Genomic DNA, 24,447 nt, shown 5'->3' on the forward strand with positions numbered 1-24,447 from the left:
CACTTAATGGTATCCATTTAATCATTGGATACCAAACAGAGATGTATTGTGTGAACAGAAATACAGTTCCACTTGTGCAAGGGAACCCTGCCAAAATCTCCCATTTTACTCATTCCAGAAGGTCCTTTGACACTTGGATGAGTTTGGGGTTTTTTGGCGGGGGTGGTGGTCCCACATGTTTGTATTGGGAAGCCCTGTTCCACAAGTGGAATTTACACACACCCATCTATCGATCAAATTTGGTACCTACCGTATTTTTCGCTCCCTAGGGCGCACCTAGTTTTTAGGGGGGGAAATAAAGGAAAAAAATTAAATACTGTCTTGGCTTCCGCTTTAGCCACGTGCAACCTCTCCAGCTGGGAGAGGCTGCGTGCGGCTTTGGCAGAAGCCAAGACTGCGAGCGGGATGGATCCCGCTCGCGGTCTTGGCTTCGTTTTTAGCCTCGGGGCTGGGGTGGGGGAAGCCCGAGCTTCCCCCAACCCCAGCCCCCAGAACAGGTCCGGGAGCGGCAGCAAGGTTGCACGCAGCCTTGCCACCGCTCCCGGAGCTTGTGGGGCTGGGGGCGCGCTCTGAAGGTTTGCGCATAGCTGCCTGAAGCCTGGGGAGCGCAGCAGGAGTTGGCACTGTGCTCCCCGGGCTTCAGGCTGCTATCCGCAAGCGTTCGGAGCCTGGCGGGAACTCCCGCCGCGCTCCGAAGGCTTGAGGATAGCTGCCTGAAGCCTGGAGAGCGAGAGGGGTCGGTGCACACCGACCCCTCTCGCTCTCCAGGCTTCAGCGAAAGCCTGCATTCGCTCCATAGGACGCACACACATTTCCCCTTCATTTTTGGAGGGGGAAAAGTGCGTCCTATAGAGTGAAAAATATGGTATTTCTGTACACATATTTGAATTTTCACTGTTCAGATTTAAAGTAAGATGGTATATTCTAAATTTAAGCTAGGTTATTCTCCTATAATTTTTTCCCTTTATTATGTTTTTCAGGTAGTAAATCCCAAAACAGATGAGCAGAGATGCAGATTGCAAGAAGCATGCAAAGATATCCTCCTCTTCAAAAATCTAGATCAGGTAGCATTGCTTTTGTTGTGTTGACTACTTTTATTTGATGTCTTATCTTGTTAGTTCTTTGCAACATAATCATTGTTGACTCAGAGGTTCACCTTGTTCTTCCTCCTCAAGAGCAGCACATTCACAAGAATTCTTGCGCCTTTGTCGTTAGGTGAATGACCTTGGCAATAGCGATAGCCTAGTGTTGGTACCACTTGGGGAAGTACCTACCTCAGCCACCTCAGTGCCTTTTTTCTCTTGCTGTATTAAGGCCTTGTGCATTCTGTTGCCTTGTCTATTGTCAGTACAGTGGTACCTCAGGTTACATATGCTTCAGGTTACAGACTCCACTAACCCAGAAATAGTGCTTCAGGTTAAGAACTTTGCTTCAGGATGAGAACAGAAATCGGGCTCCGGCGGCACGGCAGCAGCAGGAGGCTCCATTAGCTAAAGTGGTGCGTCAGGTTAAGAACAGTTTCAGGTTAAGTATGGACCTCCAGAACGAATTAAGTACTTAACCTGAGGTACCACTGTATTTGTAAGGAGGAGTGGGTAGCTGGTGTTCTGGAAAGCTAGACCTTTCTACAGTAACTCTAAATGCCTCTTCTCACTTACTTTGGTATGAGCTGCTACCCCTGGGCCCAGCTTGGACTCTCACTGAAGGTCAGTATCAGTCCTTCCTTGGCAAGTGAGATTGGGAAGAGGAAAAATCACTTTTCAGGCATTGTTCATTCTATTGTTGCTACTAGAAACTTGTACTTTCATCTGGTATAAGTAGGTGTACTATAAAATTGGTTTATTACTTATTCCACAAAACGTGGCACAGTGGAGCCATTTCAGCACATCTATCAGCAGCATTGCCAATGGTCTTTTTTGCTGTAATTTCAAGCCACAGTGGTACCTCTGGTTATCAGCTTAATCTGTTCTGGAGGTCCGTTCTTAACCTGAAACTATTCTTAACTTGAGGTACCACTTTAGCTAATGGGGCGCTGCGCTGCCGCCGCGTGATTTCTGTTCTCATCCTGAGGCAAAGTTCTTAACCTGAGGTACTACTTCCGGGTTAGCGGAGTCTGTAACCCAAAGTGTTTGTAACCCGAGGTACCACTGTACTGCCAGCTGCCCTAAAAATTCAACTCTAAGGTTTAGCAAACTGCTCAAAAGCTGTTAAAGACCAAAACTCTGTTATTCTTTTTGACATTTTTAAATAGTTGGTCTGCTAGCAGGAAGTAACCACTGGTGCTGCAGTCTTAAGAGGTATTCTCCACGAATCTGTAAGAAAACTTTTGAAAACGATTCTCTGGCTTTAACCTCACAATGCAGAGAATCAGCCTGAAATCAGCTAATGTTAACTGCTCTTCTCTTACCCATCAAACGCAGTATTTTTTTTTTAAGTCTTCAGTTAGCATATGACTGTTCATGCTTTTCCACATGATGATGATGATGATGATAATAATAATAATAATAATAATAATAATAATAATAATATAATAATAATAATAATAATAATAATAATAATAATAATAATAATAATAAGTTTTATTTATATCCCGCCCTCCCCAGCCGAAGCCGGGCTCAGGGCGGCTAACAACAATCAAATAATCAAACAATCAAATAATCCAACATTCTAAAAACATTTCATTATAAAAATTAATTAAAATCAAATTAATGGCAACCGTTAAGCAAAATTCTGTGCAGGTTGCCAGAGGAGGGAGTCAGGCTGGGCCCTGACCAAAGGCCTGGTGGAACAACTCTGACTTGCAGGCCCTGCGGAAAGATGTCAGGTCCCGCAGGGCCCTAGTCTCTTGTGACAGAGCGTTCCACCAGATTGGAGCCGCAGCCGAGAAAGCCCTGGCTCTAGTTGAGGCCAGCCTAACCTCTCTGAGGCCTGGGACCTTCAGGATGTTTTTATTTGCAGACCGTAGGTTCCTCTGTGGGGCATACCAGGAGAGGCGGTCCCGTAGGTACGAGGGTCCTAGGCCGTATAGGGCTTTAAAGGTTAAAACCAGCACCTTAAACCTGATCCTGTACTCCACCGGGAGCCAGTGCAGCTGGTATAGTACTGGATGAATGTGATCTCGCAGCGAAGACTCCATAAGGAGTCTCGCTGCGGCATTCTGCACCCGCTAGAGTTTCTGGGTCAGTCTCAAGGGCAGCCCCACGTAGAGTGAGTTACAATAATCCAGTCTGGAGGTGACCGTCGCGTGGATCACAGTGGCTAGATCAGGGCGAGAGAGATAAGGGGCCAACTGCTTAGCTTGGCGGAGATGAAAAAATGCCGCCTTTGTTATAGCTGTAATCTGTGCCTGCATAGAGAGGGAGGTATCGAAGATTACACCCAAACTCTTAACAGATGGTGCTGGCACTAATTGCACCCCCGCAAGAGATGGGAGTTGCCCCCCCAATCCCATATCGTCCCGTCCCAGCCACAGGACCTCTGTCTTCGAAGGATTTAACTTCAACCGGCTTCCACGTAACCATCCAGCCACAGCTTCCAAACATCTGGTCAGTGTGTCTGGGGCCGAGTCAGGATGGCCGTCCATCAACAGATAGAGTTGGGTGTCATCGGCATACTGATGGCAACCCAGCCCAAAACTCCGGACAAGCTGGGCGAGGGGGCGCATAAAGATGTTAAAAAGCATCGGGGAGAGTATCGCACCCTGAAGCACTCCACACACCAAGGAGTGGCGTGATGACAATTCCCCCCCAAGCGCCACCCTCTGTCCCCGACCAGAGAGAAACGAGCGCAGCCATTGAAGGACTGTGCCCTGGATCCCCACGTCGGCAAGGCGGTGGTCCAGGAGTTCATGATCGACCATGTCGAAGGCTGCTGACAGGTCTAGAAGAATCAGCAGCCCTGACCTGCCTGGATCCAGCTGCCTGCGGAGATCATCTGTTAGGGCGGCCAGAGCCGTCTCGGTCCCATGACCAGCGCGGAAGCCAGACTGGAATGGATCCAGAGCCGATGTTTCATCCAGAAACCTCCTAAGCTGTTCAGCAACCGCTCTCTCAATCACATTACCCAGGAATGGAAGATTCGAAACCGGGCGGTAATTGGATAGATCTAAGGGATCTAATGATGTTTTCTTTAAGACCGGGCGCACCACTGCCTCCTTCAGTTCCCCTGGAAATATTCCGGTGCCAAGGGACAAATTGATGATATCCCCCAGGGGGGCCCGCACCTCGTCTGGACACGCTCTAATCAGCCAAGACGGGCACGGGTCAAGAGGACAGGTGGTGGGCTTTCCAGCTTGGAGGAGTCTGTCCACATCGGCTGGGGATATCCGGTCAAAGTGGTCCAATACTGGACCCGAGGACAGTCGAGGGGCCTCCAGTTCCTTTATTGTATCCAAATTGGCAGGGAGGTCATGGTGGAGCAACAGGACCTTCTCCGCAAAAAAGCTCTCAAATGCCTCACAGCTGTGTGTCAGATTGTTATTTAAATTTGGCTGTCCTTCAATAGAGCAGAAGTGGGAAACTTTGGCCCTCTAGATATTTGCTGAACTACAACTCCCATCAGTCCTTGCAGGCATGGTCAATGATCAGGAATAATGGGCATTACAGTTCAGCAACATCTGGAGAATGAAGGATCCCCCACACCTGCTATAGATTAGTTAGAAAGAGAAAAAAATAGAATGCCACAGCCCAGTCCCTGTGCCTTTTTACTCAGAAGTAAGCCCCTTGAGTCCAGTAGACTTAAGCACTAGTAAATTGTACATAGAACTTCAGCCTTAGACCAAGTATATGAGAACATGACCCTTGTGGTCCCTTCCAACTCTACAACTCTATAATTTTATGCCACAGCAGACCAAAGGTCTATTTAGTCCATCTTACTCTTGCCCACTGTGGGCTTGTAGGTGCCATGGTGCCTCACAGCATAGTGCTTCCATGGCTAATAGCAGCTGGTTCAGTCTTTGGGGACATTTTGTGAAAGTGAATTTCTTAAATTATGCACTGTCTTACGAAGTCCTTTGTTTTATGTCTTGAGCCTACTGCTATTTGATTCCACTGGAAGTTCTAGTTTATGGCAGAGGGAGAAATATTATATCGTTCTACTTTCTGAACACTGTCATCTAAGGGAATTTACAAATATTGAATATAAATTAACTAAGGAACTCCCAGAGTTTTTAATGGATAGGATAATGGGACACTAATTGAAAAGAATAAAAAAGCAAATCAATCCTTAGGTTAAAGCACTCCAATCAAATGACCAAATTACTATGCAAACCAGCTAATTTTTGCTAGTCAATTACTGATGCATTATTCTGTCACAAAGCATTTTTTCGGTTGGCTTTTTGGAGAAAATATTTGCTACTCTGCACACATCAGGCAACCAAAGAAGGATATTTATGCCTAGGATAAACAGTGAACAAAGCTGAAGCTCTCGCAAAGCGTTGATGCTCATCCAGTGCATCTACTAGCAAATAACCTTATAAGGCATCAGGAAAGTGATATTTATGGTAGTATTTAAGTTGTCATTTGTACTGGTGTCTTAAGTGACATAAATAAGAAAAGGAAAGAGCTGCTTTGAAAGTTTTTTTTTTAAAATTTATGATCTGTTCTTCCCTAGTATTCTCTTCCTGTTTTCTCTGCCTGGGAGAGGGATTTTGACATATCCCTCTTTCTTCAGCCTGAGAATGATAGGGAGATGAAGAGATTCTCCCCCTGTGCTCTCAGTGAGGCACCACAGGCTACAAAAAAAGGCTGTTCTATAACACTAGTGATTTTCCATCAATGCCATAACACTCAAATATATATAAAACCCAACGTTTGCTTTGCTCTCTTACATGGGGACCCACTTTGGGCACTTCAGATTTTTCGTAACATCCTGACAGTCCTTGAAGAGAGTGCAAGGAAGCTATGAGTGCAATCAGTATAAAACCTGATACTTGGGCAGGTTATGAAAGGTTGGCCTGTGCTACTTATAGAGGCAGTCCAGGATCAGCGAGTGTCAGTGAGCAGTGAAAGGTTAGAATTCAATAAGGTAGCAAACCCTTCTGTAGGTATTCTTTGGAATGATGCAGTGATAAAAGGCGAAAACATAGTTTCCTGTTTCAAGGTTAGCATGCCATGACAGCTTTTTTTTCTGTTTCACCATTCTAAAATGAAGAATCCAGGCGGCATTTGTTTATCTCTCCGTCATTTTGTGCAAACACAGAGTTCAATCCGCTCTTAATTGCCATTTATGTTTGGATAATATATTGCCCTGGCATTCCTGTTTATACAGCAATTCAGTCTTGGTCAATAGTGTTCTTCACCATTTCTTGCCACTCTGTTCTATGATGCACCCAAGAAGAATGATTTTCATTCTAGCTTCAACTTTGTGAAACCGCTTTTTAAGCTAACTGGAACAAGCTGTCTTTTAATTCAGTAGCCTTAATTGTCCTGAACTTCTTATAAGTGTAGCCATAATTTCAAGGTTATTCATAAATTATATGTGACTGCTCTTTATTCATTAAATTCCAGCAAGGGGAATTCATAGTCAGGTGTTTGCAGAAGTGAGGCTGAGCGAAGGGAGACAAGTTAGCTCTCACCAGAGGCTGCATTTATGATGCTGTCAGATTTCCTCTCCCTTCCTGAGCAGCAGAATGCCTGCGTGGTAGTTTTGCTGGGAGAAGGAACGAGAAATAGTACTGCCTGGGGCACACTCCTTCACCTGTTGAAAATGTTCAGGCTGATGTGTCTTTGCAAGTCTTAATCATGGAAGTCAGAAACCAAACCAAGTGTACTGGTGGTTGGAACAAACCTGGTAGCACCTACCCAAGCTGTTCCATAATTTAGGAGTGCCATATTATTGAGCTTTTTTTGCAAAACCTCTAAGAAATTGGATGTTTTAGAGCGATTTTTGAGGAATATTGGGAAAAAATGACACTGCTGACAGCGATTACCATATGTCCAGACATTTAGCTGATTTCCGCCCAGACACTGCTTTCGACTGCAGTATTCCGGGTATGTCCAGGAAATTCCAGACGTATGTCAACCCTACATAATTGAGCAGTTCCACTAGTTAGCTGAGAGTATGGATGTGTACTCTGGAGAATCCCACAAAAGCTGTGGCTAGATTGAGAATTAGGTTAGGAACTGCCTGGTGGTCAATAGGTAACAGTGCAAGCTTATAAAAATAAAGAATTCAAACAGGAAGTTGCTGTCTTAGCTCCTCCTCGCAACTTCCTCCTTTGGTTTTTTATTTTGCGTCGTAGAAAGCGGTTCTTTCTTCCTGAAACTTCTTTCAGGCTGGCTCTTTCCTTGTTTCTTCTACCTCTTGTTGAATTTCTCTGTTTAGCCTCATTGTTGGTTCTTCTCAGCGCTCCATCCAGCGCTCTGGTGTTTTCCCACTCATTTTTAAAGGCCAATTCATTTGTTAGTTTCCTTATCTACAATCTCTTCAGACTCTTTATTGCATTTTGCTGCTTTTAGTTAACCTCCTTCCTGCTTCCAGCCTTTTGCTCAGTACAGTTAAGGCTTTTCAAACCACTAGACCTTAGCTCAGTGGGGGGCTAGCCAGTTTCTTTGCATTTTTTGCTAACGATGATCAAGACACAGAAGAAATCCACACGTTCCTGCGAGGAGCAAATTGCAGCAGCAAAATTGCAGCCTGTAAAGGAACTAGACATGATTACAGCTAACTCTGCTTCTACTCAAGTTTTAGCTCTAGCTGCCACCCAGTAGCAGTATTTACCACTTTCAGCTCAGTTACGGCAGATCTTCCTGGTTTACCAGCCTCTCCTTCTCCCTCTTGGGGGGGTGCAGATCAGGTCCTTCTGCAATTATTAGGGGCGTGACTGTACCTCTGCTTTGGTTTAGGAGCACTCACAAGGCAAAGAGAGGAGGGCAACACAATTTATTCCTGTTGAAGGAGAGCATGCAGTTCACCAGTTAGATCACTTAACAGGGAAGCTCGTCCTCAGCTGAACTTAGAGGAATTTCCTTATTCCCTGGAAACCTCTCTGAGTCAAGGTGGGGTTTTTTGCGGGGAGGGGGAGGGGGAAATGAATGAATTCCTATGCCCCCCAATAACCCAGAGATGCATTTTAAATAAAAGCATACATTCTACTCATGTAAAAACACGTGGATTCCCAGACCATCCGCGGGCCGGATTGAGAAGGCGATTGGGCCACATCCGGCCCCTGGGCCTTAGGTTGCCTACCCCTAGCCTAGAGCGTGACCTTCACACAGGGCTCCTCACTCCCAACCCAGGGTTTCTGCTGCCCCTGCACTTCAGGATAGGGGAACACAGTGCCTGCCCAGACACTTTGCTTCCCCTGAAGACCTTGACTCTGATCATCTGCCAGAGGATGATGGTGGTGATGGTGATGAATGGAGTGGTGAATCAGAAGTAGAGGAGTTTATTCTCTTGTGCAAACCTATGGAAGCCCTTGAGATATTCATTCCATCCTGTGACTCAGCTTGATTTGCCCCATCTGTTTGCCAGCTATTAGAAAGTATGATTATAGAGGCGCTGTAAAACCTTTTGAAACCTTTATTTCTCTAGGTTTTCTTTGCTTTGTTAATAGGTTGCTTAGCTACTATCTGCATCCTTTTAATGATAATTCAGAAACGCTGCATGCACCGGGAATCCTGGTATGATGAAAGCCCTAGAACGTCCTTTGATAGGATTTGAACAGGGAGGAACAACCTTTTGTCTGAATGTCAGCTCCCCAAACTGCTGTAGTTTGAAACCTTTCAAATCCCACCCCCTCTTTGCACTGAAGGTGGTCCAGAGTTTGTTTTGCGGTTCTTCGGCAGCTTTGAGATAATCCCTTGTGCTTTCAAAATGTTTACTGTAGCACTTTCAGCTTTAATCATTCAAAAAGCAGTAATACTGCAAACAAGGTACATCTGAGAACTGAGTTCATTTGTGTCAGTATCAAACAAAATTTTAGTAACTGATAGTATAGATGGGTGTATGTGTAACAGTGAAATGCTTGCGCGGCCTTCAGGCTGAAAAGTGGTTCTTAGTCACTAAACAGCACTTGCTATAGAAGAAAGGAAAATATGTGTTATTAAGTAGGCTGGTCAACACTAAGATAATAAAGGATGTATTTGCAGGCTCACTGCCTAGCAAGCATCATTGAAAGTTGAAGGTTGTATTAGGACATAAACAGATTTGCTTCTGCATGTTAATGATAAGAAATATTTGTGTCCTATTTGATGATTAAGATGACAACTTCGAGAACATAAAATGTAATATAAAATTGGTCTCAGTGTCATCACAGTATTTTAATTCTGTACAGTTAAACACTTTTGCAAGTTGCGAATGGATGATTATGTTTCTCACATGAATTAAATAAAATTATGGGTTGAAAATATAGTTTCTTACAACTGTTTCATGTTTGAGAGAAATAATATGGTAATTGCATTGATTTTAACCTGATTTTTCATAGAGATTTTTTTTTTTTACTTAACTATTTTTGTAATTGTTCGGCAAGTGCCATTTCATTTTGTAATGCACAATATTGTACTTCCAGATAACAGCTACTAAATGAAAGTTATATTGCTCTGGGGCCTTTTTTCAGTTAAGGGAATCCCGTCCTCTGAATCAAAAATCCTTTCAGTAATGTCCTCAATCCCACTTCTATCTTGCTACTCAGAGCTGATTAAAATGTGTAGAAATTATTTATTTCAATTTATGAATTGCTTCCTATCTTAAAGTGATTCAACTGTAAAAACATCAACAATTAAAACAATATATAAAAACAATGGGTTCTAGCCAACTAAATGTCTACCATGAGTGCACTAGAATTTCTCCTCCCTCTCTGCTCCCTGTGCAACCCCCAAGCCACCTGCAAATTGGCTTCAGGAGCTCCCAAAGCAGTTTTTTTTTGGGGGGGGGGGGAGTTTCATTGCACTCACAAAAATAGTCCTGCATGTACAATGATTTAATTGGATACAACCCAGTTAAAACAATTTCAGAATCAATACAGATACAAGCTGTGATAAAAAGTACTGTGTGTTAATGAAGCCCACCATCTATACTCTCATTCTTTTCTGTGTGCTATTTACACTACAGTGGTACCTCAGGTTAAGTACTTAATTTGTTCCGGAGGTCCGTACTTAACCTGAAACTGTACTTAACCTGAAGCACCACTTTAGCTAATGGGGCCTCCTGCTGCCGCACCACCAGAGCACAATTTCTGTTCTCACCCTGAAGCAAAGTTCTTAACCTGAAGCATTATTTCTGGGTTAGCAGAGTCTGTAACCTGAAGCATATGTAACCTGAGGTACCACTGTATAATGTTTGAAGCAGGTTTTTGTAACAAAGCATTTTCTGGCTTTGTCTGTTAAGACTTACTCCCATTTAATAATAAAGTATTTAGTGTGCAGGTGCTTTGATTACTTCACTTCTTATCCTCACATGTGTGTTGCAAATTGAGTGAAAATACAGGCAGCAACAGGCTCTGTTCCTAGTCCCTCACACATGTCAGCTGAGCATGCATAAGCCTCTTCTGCCCCATCTGCCCCTGTGCTGCCCTCTTCTGGGTCCAAAGGGACCTGTGCGTTGGTGGTCACATGCAAAATGGTCACCACATGTACTTATATATAAGAACTGCATTAGTACAAATGCCTTGAGTTAGTTAGTTGGTTGCTTGCTTGATCCCCACGGCAAATGTTAAAATAAATGTCTGCTTTCAGAGTTAAATAGTTGGATTGCTTCATGAGATAGATTTTCCCTTCATGGAGATAGTTGCCATGTTGGAAAGTGCAAATAAGCTTGAATTTTTCCAAGTAGCCATTATTTACAATGGCTACTTGACCTTTCTCCTCACATGGAACATGGGACTGTAGGCACAAACAGGACGATTTGGGGCATAAAAATAAGCCAATGTATTCACCCAAGCGTTATTGTCCTTTTAGGAGCAACTATCACAGGTTCTTGATGCCATGTTTGAAATGAAAGTTCAACCTCAGGACCATGTAATCGACCAAGGAGATGATGGAGACAACTTTTATGTAATTGAACGGTAAGATGCTAAAGCATTGCTTTAGGACTTGGTTTTTTATCTGAGTTGAAAATGGTATTCTGAAATGTAATTTAGTACCTAGGAGTGCCTTGCTAGGAAATGGAATTTTCTAAGCAGGATGCATACTGGCGAAGAGGGTTCTACAAACATGATATGGTTGAAAGCACACATGATACCTAGATGATACTTCCCCCTTCATTTTATGGCTCATTCATTAATTGTCAATGGCAGATGCAGTCAAAAGATCCCTTTGAGTGTAGGTGTACAAAATGCGCATTACATTAGCTAACCATCAACAATACTCATAGGATTTATAATGCTTCTACTGTAAAACACCAGCAACTTTAATTGTGCGTAGCCTGATTCTTCATTGAAGCTTTGGGGCAGTTGTCTTGTCAGAGTTATAGTAACTCTTAAGTTGATTTTATACATTATCTCTTTAACTATGTTGACATTATCTCCAAGTAAGAAGAATGGTCTTTTTGTGAAGCTTGTGCGTTAGTCATGAAATATGTTTATATCATTTTTGAAGTGTCTAAAACTGTCATGTAATGTTCCCTCTTAAATATTATTATCCTGACAGTTTTACTGATGAACACCTACTTAATTCTTCTACAGGTAATAGTGAAATATGAACATTTATGGTTTCCTGTGGAAAAAGGATGATAATAAGACTGATGAACCAATGGATAAATGGCTGTGGGAATAAAGTCTCTTAAGAGCTCAGCTCAGCTACAGTCTTAAGATGGCACAAGATTTTTAACAAGGACTTGTATATGCATTATCTATTTATTCATTTCTATAGGAATATATATATAACTCTTCAAATGAATCTCCAACTGTATTACAGCACAAATCAAAGATACAATAAAATGTTTAAAAGCTAAAAGTTTAAAGTTTAAAATGTTAAAAGGAAGGATCTGAAATCTAAAAAGAGCACATAAGAATCTCACATAGATAGAACAACTATTTAATAAGATACTTGAAAGATTGAATAAGATATTTGAAACAACTTTGAAGATGTACCTCTTTGGAGTTTTGCAGATAAAAATGTACCATATTTTTCCGTGTATAAGATGCTCCCATGTATAAGATGACCCCTATTTTTTTGAACCCCAAATTAAGAAATTGGGCCAGAGCCTGAACACAAGCCCAGGCCGCCCATGCCAGAGCCCGAACCCCTGTGCTTTCACCATCAGTGTATAAAACGACCCCCAATTTTTGACTAATTTTTTTTAGCAAAAAAACAGTCATACACAGAAAAATATGGTAATTTTGAAAAAATGAGTTCTAGTACACTGGTACCTCTGGATGCAAACGGGATCCATTTCGGAGCCCCGTTTGCATCCTGAAGAGAACGCAACCTGCGTCTGTGCGAGTCGCGATTCGCCGCTTCTGTGCACACGCGTGACGTCATTTTGAGCGTCTGCGCATGCGTGAGGGGCAAAACCCAGAAGTAATGCGTTCCGTTACTTCCGGGTAGCCGTGGAGCACAACCCGAAAATGCTCAGCCTGAAGGTATGACTGTAACTGGATTGAATAAACTGGAATGATATTAACTTGTACTTTAGTATGTCCCATCAATCTCAAATACTGCTTGGCTAGTTCACATGCCACTGGGTTTTAGAATTTGTTCCACATAGAGATTCGCTTTTTGTATCATAAGTACACAGTGTCTATGCATGCCACACTATGCCATCGTTCAGTGCAACATGCACAAGTGGAAAGAAGTCACAGTGAGCCTTGGGTTTCTTCCCCTTGCATGACCAGAAGGAGGAGCTCAGAAGCTTTTCCTTCGATGTTTGATTATTCAGAACTTGCCAGTCATCTGGAACTGAAACTGTGGCTAACCTTAATTAACTATGGTTAGTTTTAATTAAATAAGCTGTTGCTTGAGGCTCAGGTGGCCTCAGTGGCTTGGAGCGCCTTCCATCAACTTCAGATGGTGGCCCAGCTGCACTCCTGTCTGGACAGGGATAGCCTAACTACTATTGTCTCTGCTCTGGTAACCTCTAGGTTTGCATGTCTTGCTAAATTATGGTTGAGCATGATGTACAAATGTAATCAGTGATACATTTAAGACATGTTTGGTCAAGAGCCAATTTATGTATCGTTCTCCAGTGATGACAACTTTCACGTGTTTCCTTTTCTTGCATTTTGCTGAAAATGTGTGAAAATTTAACTTTGTTATGAAGGGAAAACGTTGCATGCTCATACTCTCATGGAATAAAAATTGTGTGCAAAATGTTACTAGTTGGTATTGTTTAGCTTGTCACTTATGCAATAGGGTGAGTGCCTTTTAAAGTAGAGCTCTCCCAAAATATTAGTGTCTTTAGCATTAAAGCTTCAGCAATTAGCATAAGGCAATATTGTAGTATCAAGGTTGTATCCAACATTAGTCATGCACAGATATTAATTTCAGTGTGTCTACTCCAAGTTGAACTTAGTTGGATAGCATGCTTTCTTCCCTCTATTCTATACATAGAAATCAACAATCCTAACTTGGAGTTGTGAGAGTTGCATGCTAAGCTCTGTATTATCCAATAGCCGCACTGAACTAGACCAGCTATAAAACTGTTGTAGGTGTCTTGGAAGTTGCAACATGGCTTCAACTCAAGTTTAGAACACTGCTATTCTAAAATAAAGTTTTAGTTAATAAATAAACTCTGACAACTTCATGCTCATTTAAGCCCCAAACCCTTTGAAGACACAAAATCCTCTGGGGCTCAGTAGTAACATTGCTCTTTTTGTAGTGATAGATAATAATCCTTTCTGTGCTAGTGTATTTTATTAGGATAGCATGGTACCTTGGGGAACAGGTCAGATTTAAGGTTGTCAGATTACAAAATGTTCTTCAGTATATCTCAAGACATTGTAACTGTGTGTGTGTGTGTGTGTGTGTGTGTGTGTAAACCTGGCAGTTGGAGTGATAGTGGGATATAAATAATTGGCTCCCAGTGCAGGTTTTTTCAAATAGTACATACAGAGGTTAACTAGACTGGCACTTGAGATAAAGAGAACACCTTATCATAATTAGTAGTATTTTGAATGATTAAGTAACTGGAAAATTTAACCATTAGGGGTCAAAATTAAGTCTCATGGACGACTGCAGTCATTTGAGTACAGGGTAATTTGCTTAGGGTAGTTTTCAGTTTGCATCAGAAATTTCTCTAGTAGCATAGATTGTGATCTAATTTTGCATATCTATTTTATTTCAAAAAACTAAAAGCTTTGAAACTGCCATTTGCAGTTGGCATTCATACTTAGAGTTTATGAAACAGTTTATGAATCATACTTAGAGGTTTTTTTCATGAAAAAATAAAGTCTCTACATCACTGATAGACACTGCGATATGTTAACATATTCCTTCTAAGGCATATATCACTATCCCATCTCAACTGTTCACTTAGTGTGTGCCTTCTGAGCAAGTAATTTTTTTATTTGCTTAAATTTCCTCATCTGTAAAACAGAAATAATAATGACCTACTTCAAAATATTATTCTGAGAGCAATAAATAAAAAATATACAATATCTTGCAAATTATAAATATATATATATAGCACTTGCAAGAGAAAAGGAATTCCAAATAAAGACCTAACACAGTGAAAAGGAAATAGCCAAGTTATTTTGAGGGCAGATCAGGATACATGTTGGCAGGGTATATTCTCTCCAAACCACAGAGGAGAGATTCGGAAACCATCTTATTTTATTCCTTGTGTTCTTGCCAAAGTTGAGTTTTTTTAGCAGTGTTATATTTGGTCTAATGCCCGTGGTGTTTGTTTTCCCATCTTTCTAGGGGATTGTATGATATTTTTGTAACACGAGATGGCCAAACTCGCTGTGTTGGCCGCTACGATAATCATGGCAGTTTTGGGGAACTGGCGTTGATGTACAACACTCCTAGAGCTGCGACAATTGTTGCCACAACAGAAGGATCCCTTTGGGGATTGGTAAGTTTATTTGGGGCGGGGTGGGAAAATACTCACATTTTGTTTGTTGTACTATTATAGGCATTATGTTTATCAGATGTCCCCCTCCAATGGTTATATGCTATTCCTGGTTTTGGCAGGGCTTGCTATTATTTTCAAAATTGTGTATATTAGATCTATTGTAGCCTTTGCCATTTAGCAGTTAAGCTGTCGCATCACAGAATTCATTTATGAGAACTCGCTTTCTGTACGAAAGGCTCACTGTACCAGATAGTCACTTCCTTGTAAGAGCTTTTACGTTATTGGTGGACTGTTTTCTAAACACCAGTCCTTTTCTTTACCACATAAAGTGGACTGGGAACTGACAGTACCGACTGCTGGCTAATTCATTTAATTTCATCTCACTGAGCTCATTTGCCTTTCCAACAAAAATTACCTAAGGCAGCATGTAAAAAACAAGATGGCTGATATTGCTTAAGGGAGTATTTGGTAGTCTTGGTTCCATGCCTAGTGGAAAATGTTTTTATTTTTATTTTTTATGCTCACACTTACCCATGTCATATTGCAAACCGCTTTTGAAAGCCTCATTTCCCAAAGTTATTTGCCATGCAGTACCAGGGACTGCTGTTCAAGAAACGAAAGCCAGAGTTCCCTTGGCATGTCAAACTAGAAATGCAATTATTTAGATCCCTGCTAGTATTAAATATACCAGTTATTTGGTTCCAGTGAACAACTGCCTCTCTTGCACATCAGCTTTGGTATACCTACATATGGAGTTGGAAAATGCCTTCATAGATTCTCTTCTCCCCAAGAGGGGAGTGCAAAGAGCTCCTGAAGTGCGGTTCCCAAAGCTGACTGAGAGCATTGCTGCTTTTTCTGGGATACACTTACAAAATGAGGAACTTCCCTTCTGGCACTAATCTGCAGTTTGCTAATCTGGGATCACTTCATAGTTGCCTGCAATAATTTGCCTTGGTTGCTCTGACGTCATAGAACCCTTTGAAGTGTCATGGATTATGTGTATGTACGCTGTATCTACCAAGGTTCATGGCAACTAGTATTAAGTCCGTCTGATAGGGATGGCTTTGATCAAACTCTGTACACCACTAAGCAGGTGCGTCCTCCATTGTGGGCTTGGTCATTTGCCGCCACTTTCCCTTCTGTTAGTTGGAAATGACGATCTAAGTAATTGATACTAAATATGTTATACTATGTGAGTTTATTGATTAGAGAAGGGCAAAACAAAAGGTAGCATTTTATTCCAGATACCTTATCAGATGCATGATGTTACTTGTGAATCCATTTTAAAAACGAGTGTCCAAAATGTTGAAGAGAAATGAAAACAGCTTCACTGCCCATGCCCTCGACATGTTTGTTTCTTGGACATAAACTAGGTTTCTCCTTGATTATCTGCATTGCTTTCCGCTTCCCAGAGATTCTCTCTCCCATGTCTCTTTCCTTTCTCGAAATGCTGCCATCATGTTGGAGCAGCTTTCTCAATTACCTTACTTTGTCTCACAGCTGCTTATTAGGCCCTGGGGGCATTCTTGAATGACAGTCTCTCCCCACCACTGCCATACACTAGAGAAATTAAACATGAGCGGCATTGCAAGCCTGAGCTGACAAAAATGGGAAACTGAATTACTGTTTTCTGTAGTTATTGCACAGCCATTACAGATTCTGTCTTCTCTTGCCCCAGTGTACAGTTTACTGTTTCTGGAAAGATAACATAGCTATATATCCAGCTGCAAACGAATTCTTCCTTTCCAAACATATTAAGACACTCTTTTCTTTATCCAAGCAGTTGTTTTTGTTTCAGAGACTGGCTGTTTTCAGAATAATTTCCCTTTATGTTTTATTTCCAGGGCTGCAGTTCCATGATATTTGAGTGCATTTTCTTAATGTAATTATCAGTAACTAGGAAAGCAAGTTTGAGCTGGTCTTTTCAGGAGTTTATGTATTTCAGGGTTTTATATATTGCTTAATATTGAGAATTTCTAAGTGGTGTACATAAAACGTTAAAAAATGTTAAAAGAATAACAGTATGGCGTTAAGGCAGAGATAATAAACATGGTGCAGGTTTCTCATTTGTTTGATTTTTATGCTTAATATATATTTACCCCGCCCACCCCAAATTGTCTCCATCATCCATCCCACCTAGCTGCATCTGAGATGGTGATGCTCCCTCCATTATTGTGGCTGAGATAACTTGCCATTTGGCTTTTCTCCTCCCAGCATACTCCTGTGAAGTGGACATTGGGCCTGAATTTACCGTATTTTTTGTCCCATAGGACGCTCCGTCCCATAGGACGCACCTAGTTTTTTTGGGGGGAAATAAAGGGGGAAAAAATTCCTTTATTTCCCCCCCAAAAGCAGGTCGGGGAAACTGAACGAGAGGGGTCGGTGCGCACCGACCCCTCGCTCTCCAAGCTTCAGCGAAAGCCTGCATTCGCCCCATAGGACACACCCAGATTTCCCCTTCATTTTTGGAGGGGGAAAAGTGCGTCCTATAGGGCGAAAAATACGGTAATTTCCTCTTCCTTTTCTATCCCTTTTCCTTAATGTATTGCTTTTATCAAATGACAAGCTGCCATCTTAAACTGTGAACTGCCTTATGTGGATTTGCAGAAAGGTTGGCAAATTTCATGTGGACATTTTAATTCCATATTTGGTATGCAGTTAATGGGTCCTTGTGAGCTGAGCTAAATAAATGTTTGCTCATTTTCAACAAGCAGTTTTTGAATGTATCCTCTCTGCATCAGTCAAAGTGCATGTAGAGAAACCAGGTTAGGAAAGAGCCATTTCCCCCTCTCTTCTCTCTTCCTGTTTCCTCTCCAGTATTAACATTACTGTGTGGACATTTCAAAAGCTAGTACCAGAGCCCTGACTAGCAAAAAAATGTGACCCTTCTTACAAAGAATTGAAACGTAATTATAACTTTACAGGAATGAGTTCCTTGTTTCAATTGACATAGGTCCTTGTTTGACTAATTCAGATAGAAGTTGTCAGGGTAAATAACCTACACTTTAATGCTGCTTCTTAAAGGATCGAGTGACATTCAGAAGAATTATCGTGAAAAACAATGCAAGGAAAAGGAAGACATATGAACTATTCATTGAGTCAGTGCCCATCCTTAAGTCACTGGAGGTAAAGTATTTTGTTGGAGGTGACCCATAAAGAATGATTAAAATTGATTTAGGGGCACTGCTATACTTAACTTTTCAGTGTTGTAAATATTCGGTGGGTGGCTGAGCCTGCCAGACTTGGATAGGACTTGTAACAGTAACTCATTTAGAACCACGCTGTATTCCTACATTAACTATTTCAGCCAGCCTTGCTACTTGTCTGGCAAATTCTCCCAAGGTGAGGAAAGGACAAATTATGCAGGACAAACTCTGCCGAGCTATCGAGGCTTTGTGTGGCTCTCTTCCCAATATTAAAGGGTTTCTAATGGGGAAATGCTAATGGAACCTTCAGAATGATGACGAGCTAACTGGCAGCTTACGAAATGCTGTCACCAAGAGCTGTATGCGTGGTTCTCCCTATTGCCTTTCTAGTTACTAATTTAAAATGAAGGCAAAAGAGCTCTACATGGCGCTTTTGTGGTTGTCACTGCTGTTTCTCTTTGGCTTCCAGGTATACTAGAAGCAACAACAGGCATCAATTGCTGTGTCCAGTTTCATGATGTGGGGAGGGATGGAGAAGCAGATTTCCTTTGAGCTGTCAGAACTAAGGGAAGCAGTGGAAGAAGTAGGGTTGAGAGCAAGCATGGGTGACAAAAACAGTGAATGGGTGAACAGCCTATTGGCTATAAACTGCAATGCTGTTTTGGACAAAGCTATGCAAATAATACTGTGGCAAGGGTTTAACATATCCACATATGGACACTTTGATCACCTTGTTACAGCATTTGGTTAGGTTATGCCGGAGGAAGGATTATGGGAGGTGGGATTCATTTTCTTTTTCTGTTCCAGCCTTCAGAGCGAATGAAAATTGTTGATGTAATAGGGGAGAAAACGTTTCAAGATGGGGAACGTATTATTGCTCAGGTATGTGGACACCGTTCTTCCACAACACACTCGTCTCATAATGTCAGGTTTAGCTTGACTTCATTATCAGCATGAACTGTTCTTCCCTGTTTTAGCTGATCATACCTACTTATGTTACCCAAACCAGCATACAGAAAGTAAAATGAATATAAGCCTTTAAGGTGACTGGTGTTCGGGTTTTAAGCAATGTGGCCATTTATGTGCACCTTTCTTCTTTCCTTGAACAAAGTGCTGTGGTATTGCTGTGGCACTTCATGGTTCTGCTGATGTACTTATTTGTCATTCAACCTGGATCTTTTATTTTCCCTCTATGCTGTTGTTTGCATTTTATAAGAACTACTCCGGAACTTAGGGACGCGGGTGGCGCTGTGGGTTAAACCACAGAGCCTAGGATTTGCCGATCAGAAGGTCGGCGGTTCGAATCCCCGCGACAGGGTGAGCTCCCGTTGCTCGGTCCCTGCTCCTGCCAACATAGCAGTTCGAAAGCACGTCAAAGTGCAAGTAGATAAATAGGTACCGCTCCGGCGGGAAGTTAAACGGCATTTCCGTGCGCTGCTCTGGTTCGCCAGAAGCGGCTTAGTCATGGTAGCCACATGATCCGGAAGTTGTACGCCGGCTCCCTCAGCCAATAAAGCGAGATGCGCGCTGCAACCCCAGAGTCGGCCACGACTGGACCTAATGGGCAGGGGTCCCTTTACCTTTACCTTACTCCAGAACTTAGCACAATTGTGGTTTGATGCCAGTATTTGTACCAGTGATACTTTGAATTGGAATTCCCTCCCCCCATGCAACTTAGGGAAATTTATATCAGAAAATGCCCCAGAGAGAGATAATTTAGTATGTTTATGTGTATTTAGTAAACAAAGAGTGGCTGGGGAAACCCAGCCAGATGGGCAGGGTATAAATAATAAATTATTATTATTATTATTATTATTATTATCATTATTATTATTATTATTATTATTATTATTATTATTATTATTATAGCTAACAACTTCAAAACCGTTAAGCTTGTCTAATATTTGATTTGCACATGGCATCCACTTGTTGTTACTAATGAACTTATGAAACCGAAATTATTCAGTGAAACAATAAAGCAGTTGCAGCACCACCACCCAAGTCAGTGGGCTGAACAGGGTTTCAGAAAACAAAAACAAATCTGAAAACAACTTCTTGTCTCCACAGGGTGATAAGGCAGACAGCTTTTACATTGTAGAATCTGGTGAAGTAAAGATCTTGATTAAAAGCAAGGTGAGTCCAAATACGCTGTGGTGCTGATTGGTTAAAATTTAGTAAATTCAAATATCAAGAAAAATGACCAGTAAAAAGCAATCATTTTCAAGAATCTTGCTATAAGAACTGCTCCTTATTTTACTCTAAAGTTACTATTGGGGTGGGAGGGTGGAGCAGGGAAGCAATTGTGTGAAGGTATTAACAGTTTCTTAGAATGCCGAAAGTTCATGTAGGCTGTGAGCAAGACCACTGCAAAGCCTTAAAGCTGTGAATTGCCATAGTTAGAAACATACATTGGTAAGAAAATCTAAGTTATCCTGTTGCGAAAAGGAATCCCTTTGACATTATATATGTATCTTTAAAGAAAGTACAGACTAGATTGTTGTTGTTTTTTAAACAAACAAACAAACAAGCAAACAATTAAGCCTAAAAATCTCTTTCCATGGGAAGAAGAGGTTTGCTCTCCCTCTTCTTCATTCACTTTGCTTACGGTCTGTGTTAGTTTGGTTATAATTTCCAGTTGTGGAATTGCCTTTGCTAGTGAATTCTCAAGACTTAATATTATAGGGGGAAATGTACTTAGAGATTGCTGTTGCTTCCGTGTTACCTTGCACACAAATGGATTTGTGAAAATGTGTTTAAAATAAAGCAGTTAATATGCATTTGAATGGGAAAGACTCTCCTCCCCGAAGGGGAGGGGAGGGGTTGTGGTCGGGGCTCGAGCTCCGGCTAGCAGGGGGCGTGGCCCCCTGCTGCCCACTCACCTGGCTGGCGCTCACGCCCCCTCGGTGGCCATCCAACCGGGGGCCACGGTGGGGGCGTGTTCAGCAGCATTTTGCTGCAGCCCCAGCCTTCGCCCGGCCTCATTCTTCCTTCCTTCGCCCCTCACGAGTCACCCACCCTCCACTCCCTTGAGTTAGGGCTCAGGTTTTTCGGCCTTGCTATGGACCTTAGGTTGGTCGCCCTGGTTGGCTGGGGGGCCTGGTAGGAGTTTTTCCATTTGGCACTAGGCTAATTGGTTTTTTCGCCTACCTCGTAGCAATCGTCACAACTTTTTTTTGTGGTATTGGTGGGTAGGTTAGGCATTGGAATAATGTGTTGCGCTGTGTGGAAGTGCTAGGTGTGGCCATCGCCTATGCCTTCAATTTTTTAGGGGTATTCCGTTAAAGGAATCTGGGGGTCGTGTATTCCGTCCGATGCCTGCTTGGCGGGAGGCCTTGGCACGACCCTCGGTGACAGCAGGGGTGAGCCTATAGTCGGATCAGCATCGACAGGCTCCACCTACTGGTGAAGAACCCACTGTTTCGATCCAATGCCTAAGCCAATACCTTTTCAAATGCTGTAACCAATAAAGTTGTGGCCTTTCTCTAGCCCATTAACCATATATCACGTGTCCTTGTGTCTTCATTTCACTTCACCGGGGTCGGGTCCTCGAACCACAAAAGGTTAATGTACAGTACCAGGGAGAGAGTTCAGGGCTAATCTATAGAGAATGTCATTTTTGTGCAGCAATATTCTCTGTGTAGGAATGAGACATACACACTTACGTGTGAACAATCCATGCATGTGTCTCTTGTCACAAAACATATTCTAGGCATACATTTTTATATGCACATTTTCTACAAATCGCTTTCTTAATTAGTTTCACCTTACAGAAATACTTTTAGTATAAGAAGGAAAGTTATGTTTGAAATGGTATTAAAAATACATAGGAATTGTCCTGTGTGAATTGGTCATTTAGATGCATTGTAAAGGAAATAATATACTATAAGTGACAGAAAACCATGGAGCTGGTTCACATACAGTTACCCTTCTGAAATTTGGCAGTATTTATCCCTTCAGAAGGGGCTACCAAGCCTGCAAATGTAATCTCATTTAGTAATTTTTTTTTTAATGGTGTGTGTGTGTGTGTGTGTGTGTGTGTGTTTTCAACTTATATATACCCAGCACAAAAACTTCTGGATCAATTTGTGTGGAAATTAGCATAATAATAATACTTTTGTTGTCAGTGTACAACCTGCGTACAATGAAATTAACCGATGTTTTATCTTGCCAGGCGCAGCTAATATGCCTGCAACTTTTATCCAATTCTGTTTAAAAAAGTAGTTTATCACATTTTTTAATTTCTCAAAATAGTGATTAGCTATGATTTTCCTGAATCTGGTTTGAAATTCAGATCTGAATCACACAGACGCTAAATAGGTCTTGAGTTAAATTGGGCTGTTTTCTGAAGCACTGAAACAGGGTCCAGACCAAAGCTTATGGCTTGTGCACACCTCTTGTTAAAAGCTCAGTGTTCTTAGATTGTTGCATTGTAATCTACAGACAAGAGAAAGGAGGAAGTGTTTGTACAGCAGAGAGGAGGAGAGAGGGTGTGCATGAACCCATCTCCCACTCCTACTGTTAAATCTGCTTTGGGCCACCATGCCAAAAGTTTTTCATATAAATTATACCGTATGCTGACAGTCACAATGTACCTTGGCTATCAACAAAATATATTATGTTTCCTAATGGAGCAGTATTAGAATGCAGTCAACAAAAATGCAATTTTCAATACCTTAGTGCTTTGCCTTCTCAGCAGTGCGCTTATTGCTTTTGAGTGAAATCCATGTTCACATTATGCAGCTGCAGAGATATTTTGAGGGGTCAAAGCCTCTTGTTAAGTCAGCCTTGATTTAAGTTGATAGGCGATAGCTGAGAGAACTACTGTGCAACCCAGAACCTGCCTCTTACAGTGGCACTTTCCCTTAGAGAACCTGTTGTACTTTAATTCCTCCAAACATAACTGTACAGAATCCTCTAGCTAACAGTGAAATCTCTCAATAGTTTCAATATCAATTTAATAATATTTTTTAGAAAACGGTTGTCATTGTATGAGTCCTAGCTGGACCGACCTCATTCCTCAGAGTCCTGTTGAAATAAATACTGTGTGTGCCAACTTTAAATGTATGTAGACCATGCTGCCTTCCAGCCTTCTTTGAGAGCAGAGTTTTACAGTGAGGGCACCACCACAGAAAAGGCTCTGTAGCTTGTGCTACTTCAGTCTGATAGCCATGGAATTGACAGCAGGGCACTCAAGTAGTGTCGCTGCATAGAAGGGTTTGAAGGGGAGCAAGAATCACTTCTAAGTGTTAATGTTTCTAATGCAGACCGTCACAGGCAAGGACGCAAACCAAGAGGTGGAGATTGCTCGATGTGAAAAAGGACAGTATTTTGGAGAACTTGCACTTGTTACCAACAAGCCCAGAGCAGCCTCTGCCTATGCAGTTGGGGAGGTCAAATGTTTAGGTAAGAACTCTTTCTCTCTCCTTGTATGTGTTCCTCCTGATCAAGTACCACCAGCAGCTCCATTTCCTCTACACTTCTGTTTGGATCCATAATCTTTTTGTTCAGGTACCTCATTATTATTATTACTTAAAGGTAAAGGTAAAGAGACTCCTGATCATTAGGCCCCATCACGGATGACTCTGGGGTTGTGGTGCTCATCTTGCTTTATTGGCCAAGGGAGCCGGCGTACAGCTTCCGGGACATGTGGCAGCATGACTAAGCCGCTTCTGGTGAACCAGAGCAGCGCACGAAGGTGCCGTTTATCTTCCCGCTGGAGTGGTACCTATTTATCTACTTGCACTTCATGCTTTCGAACTGCTATGTTGGCAGGAGCAGGAACCAAGCAACGGGAGCTCACTCCGTCGTGGGGATTCGAATCGCCCACCTTCTGATCGGCAAGCCCTAGACTCTGTGGTTTAACCCACAGCGGCACCCACTTACTATTTATTAAATTTATATACCGCCCTTCATCAAGAGATTCCAGGGCGGTTCAAAGAATAAAATACCTTAGCACCACCAGTGAGAAAATCAGTTCCATTGAGTTTCTAGCTGTTTTCCCTGTGAAGAAAATCTTGAAAAAATGTCAGCATCTTTCTTAAAGGGTCCGATATGTTATAATTGTGATGTTTGAGTTGACCCACTGCATAGCTTTTGGTGATCCCAGCTGGTTAGAAGATTGCTAGCAAAAGGAGATGTGCTATGCAATGATTTGTTTCCAAGGACTTGTTTTCTTTCCTTGGCAAGTACCTGTGTTTAGGCCTGTTTACATAATTTGAATCCGAAGTGAACTTGAGGCCTTGATTTCTTCATCCAAGACGGTAACTTGGAAGTTCAGTCAGTGATGCCTAGTAAAATTAAAGTTTCCTGATTCGTCACTCTTGGGTGAATGACTACATTCGTTTCCATA

At 42.0% G+C, this 24,447-nt stretch overlaps 1 protein-coding gene across 1 annotated transcript in view; it reads left to right on the forward strand.

Moving 5' to 3' along the window:
* Nucleotides 1-24,447, forward strand: part of PRKAR2A (protein kinase cAMP-dependent type II regulatory subunit alpha) — an 85,694-nt gene that overhangs the window by 54,789 nt on the left and 6,458 nt on the right. Inside the window, exons 4-10 of the mRNA XM_081184287.1 lie at nt 981-1,064; nt 10,896-11,002; nt 14,799-14,952; nt 17,977-18,078; nt 18,906-18,980; nt 20,166-20,231; nt 23,363-23,501. Of these exons, the coding sequence (XP_081040413.1) occupies nt 981-1,064; nt 10,896-11,002; nt 14,799-14,952; nt 17,977-18,078; nt 18,906-18,980; nt 20,166-20,231; nt 23,363-23,501 (727 nt within the window). The remainder of the gene's footprint in view (nt 1-980; nt 1,065-10,895; nt 11,003-14,798; nt 14,953-17,976; nt 18,079-18,905; nt 18,981-20,165; nt 20,232-23,362; nt 23,502-24,447) is intronic.

Source organism: Podarcis bocagei, assembly GCF_964188305.1.
Source record: "Podarcis bocagei genome assembly, chromosome: 2".
Classification (NCBI taxonomy): domain Eukaryota; kingdom Metazoa; phylum Chordata; class Lepidosauria; order Squamata; family Lacertidae; genus Podarcis; species Podarcis bocagei.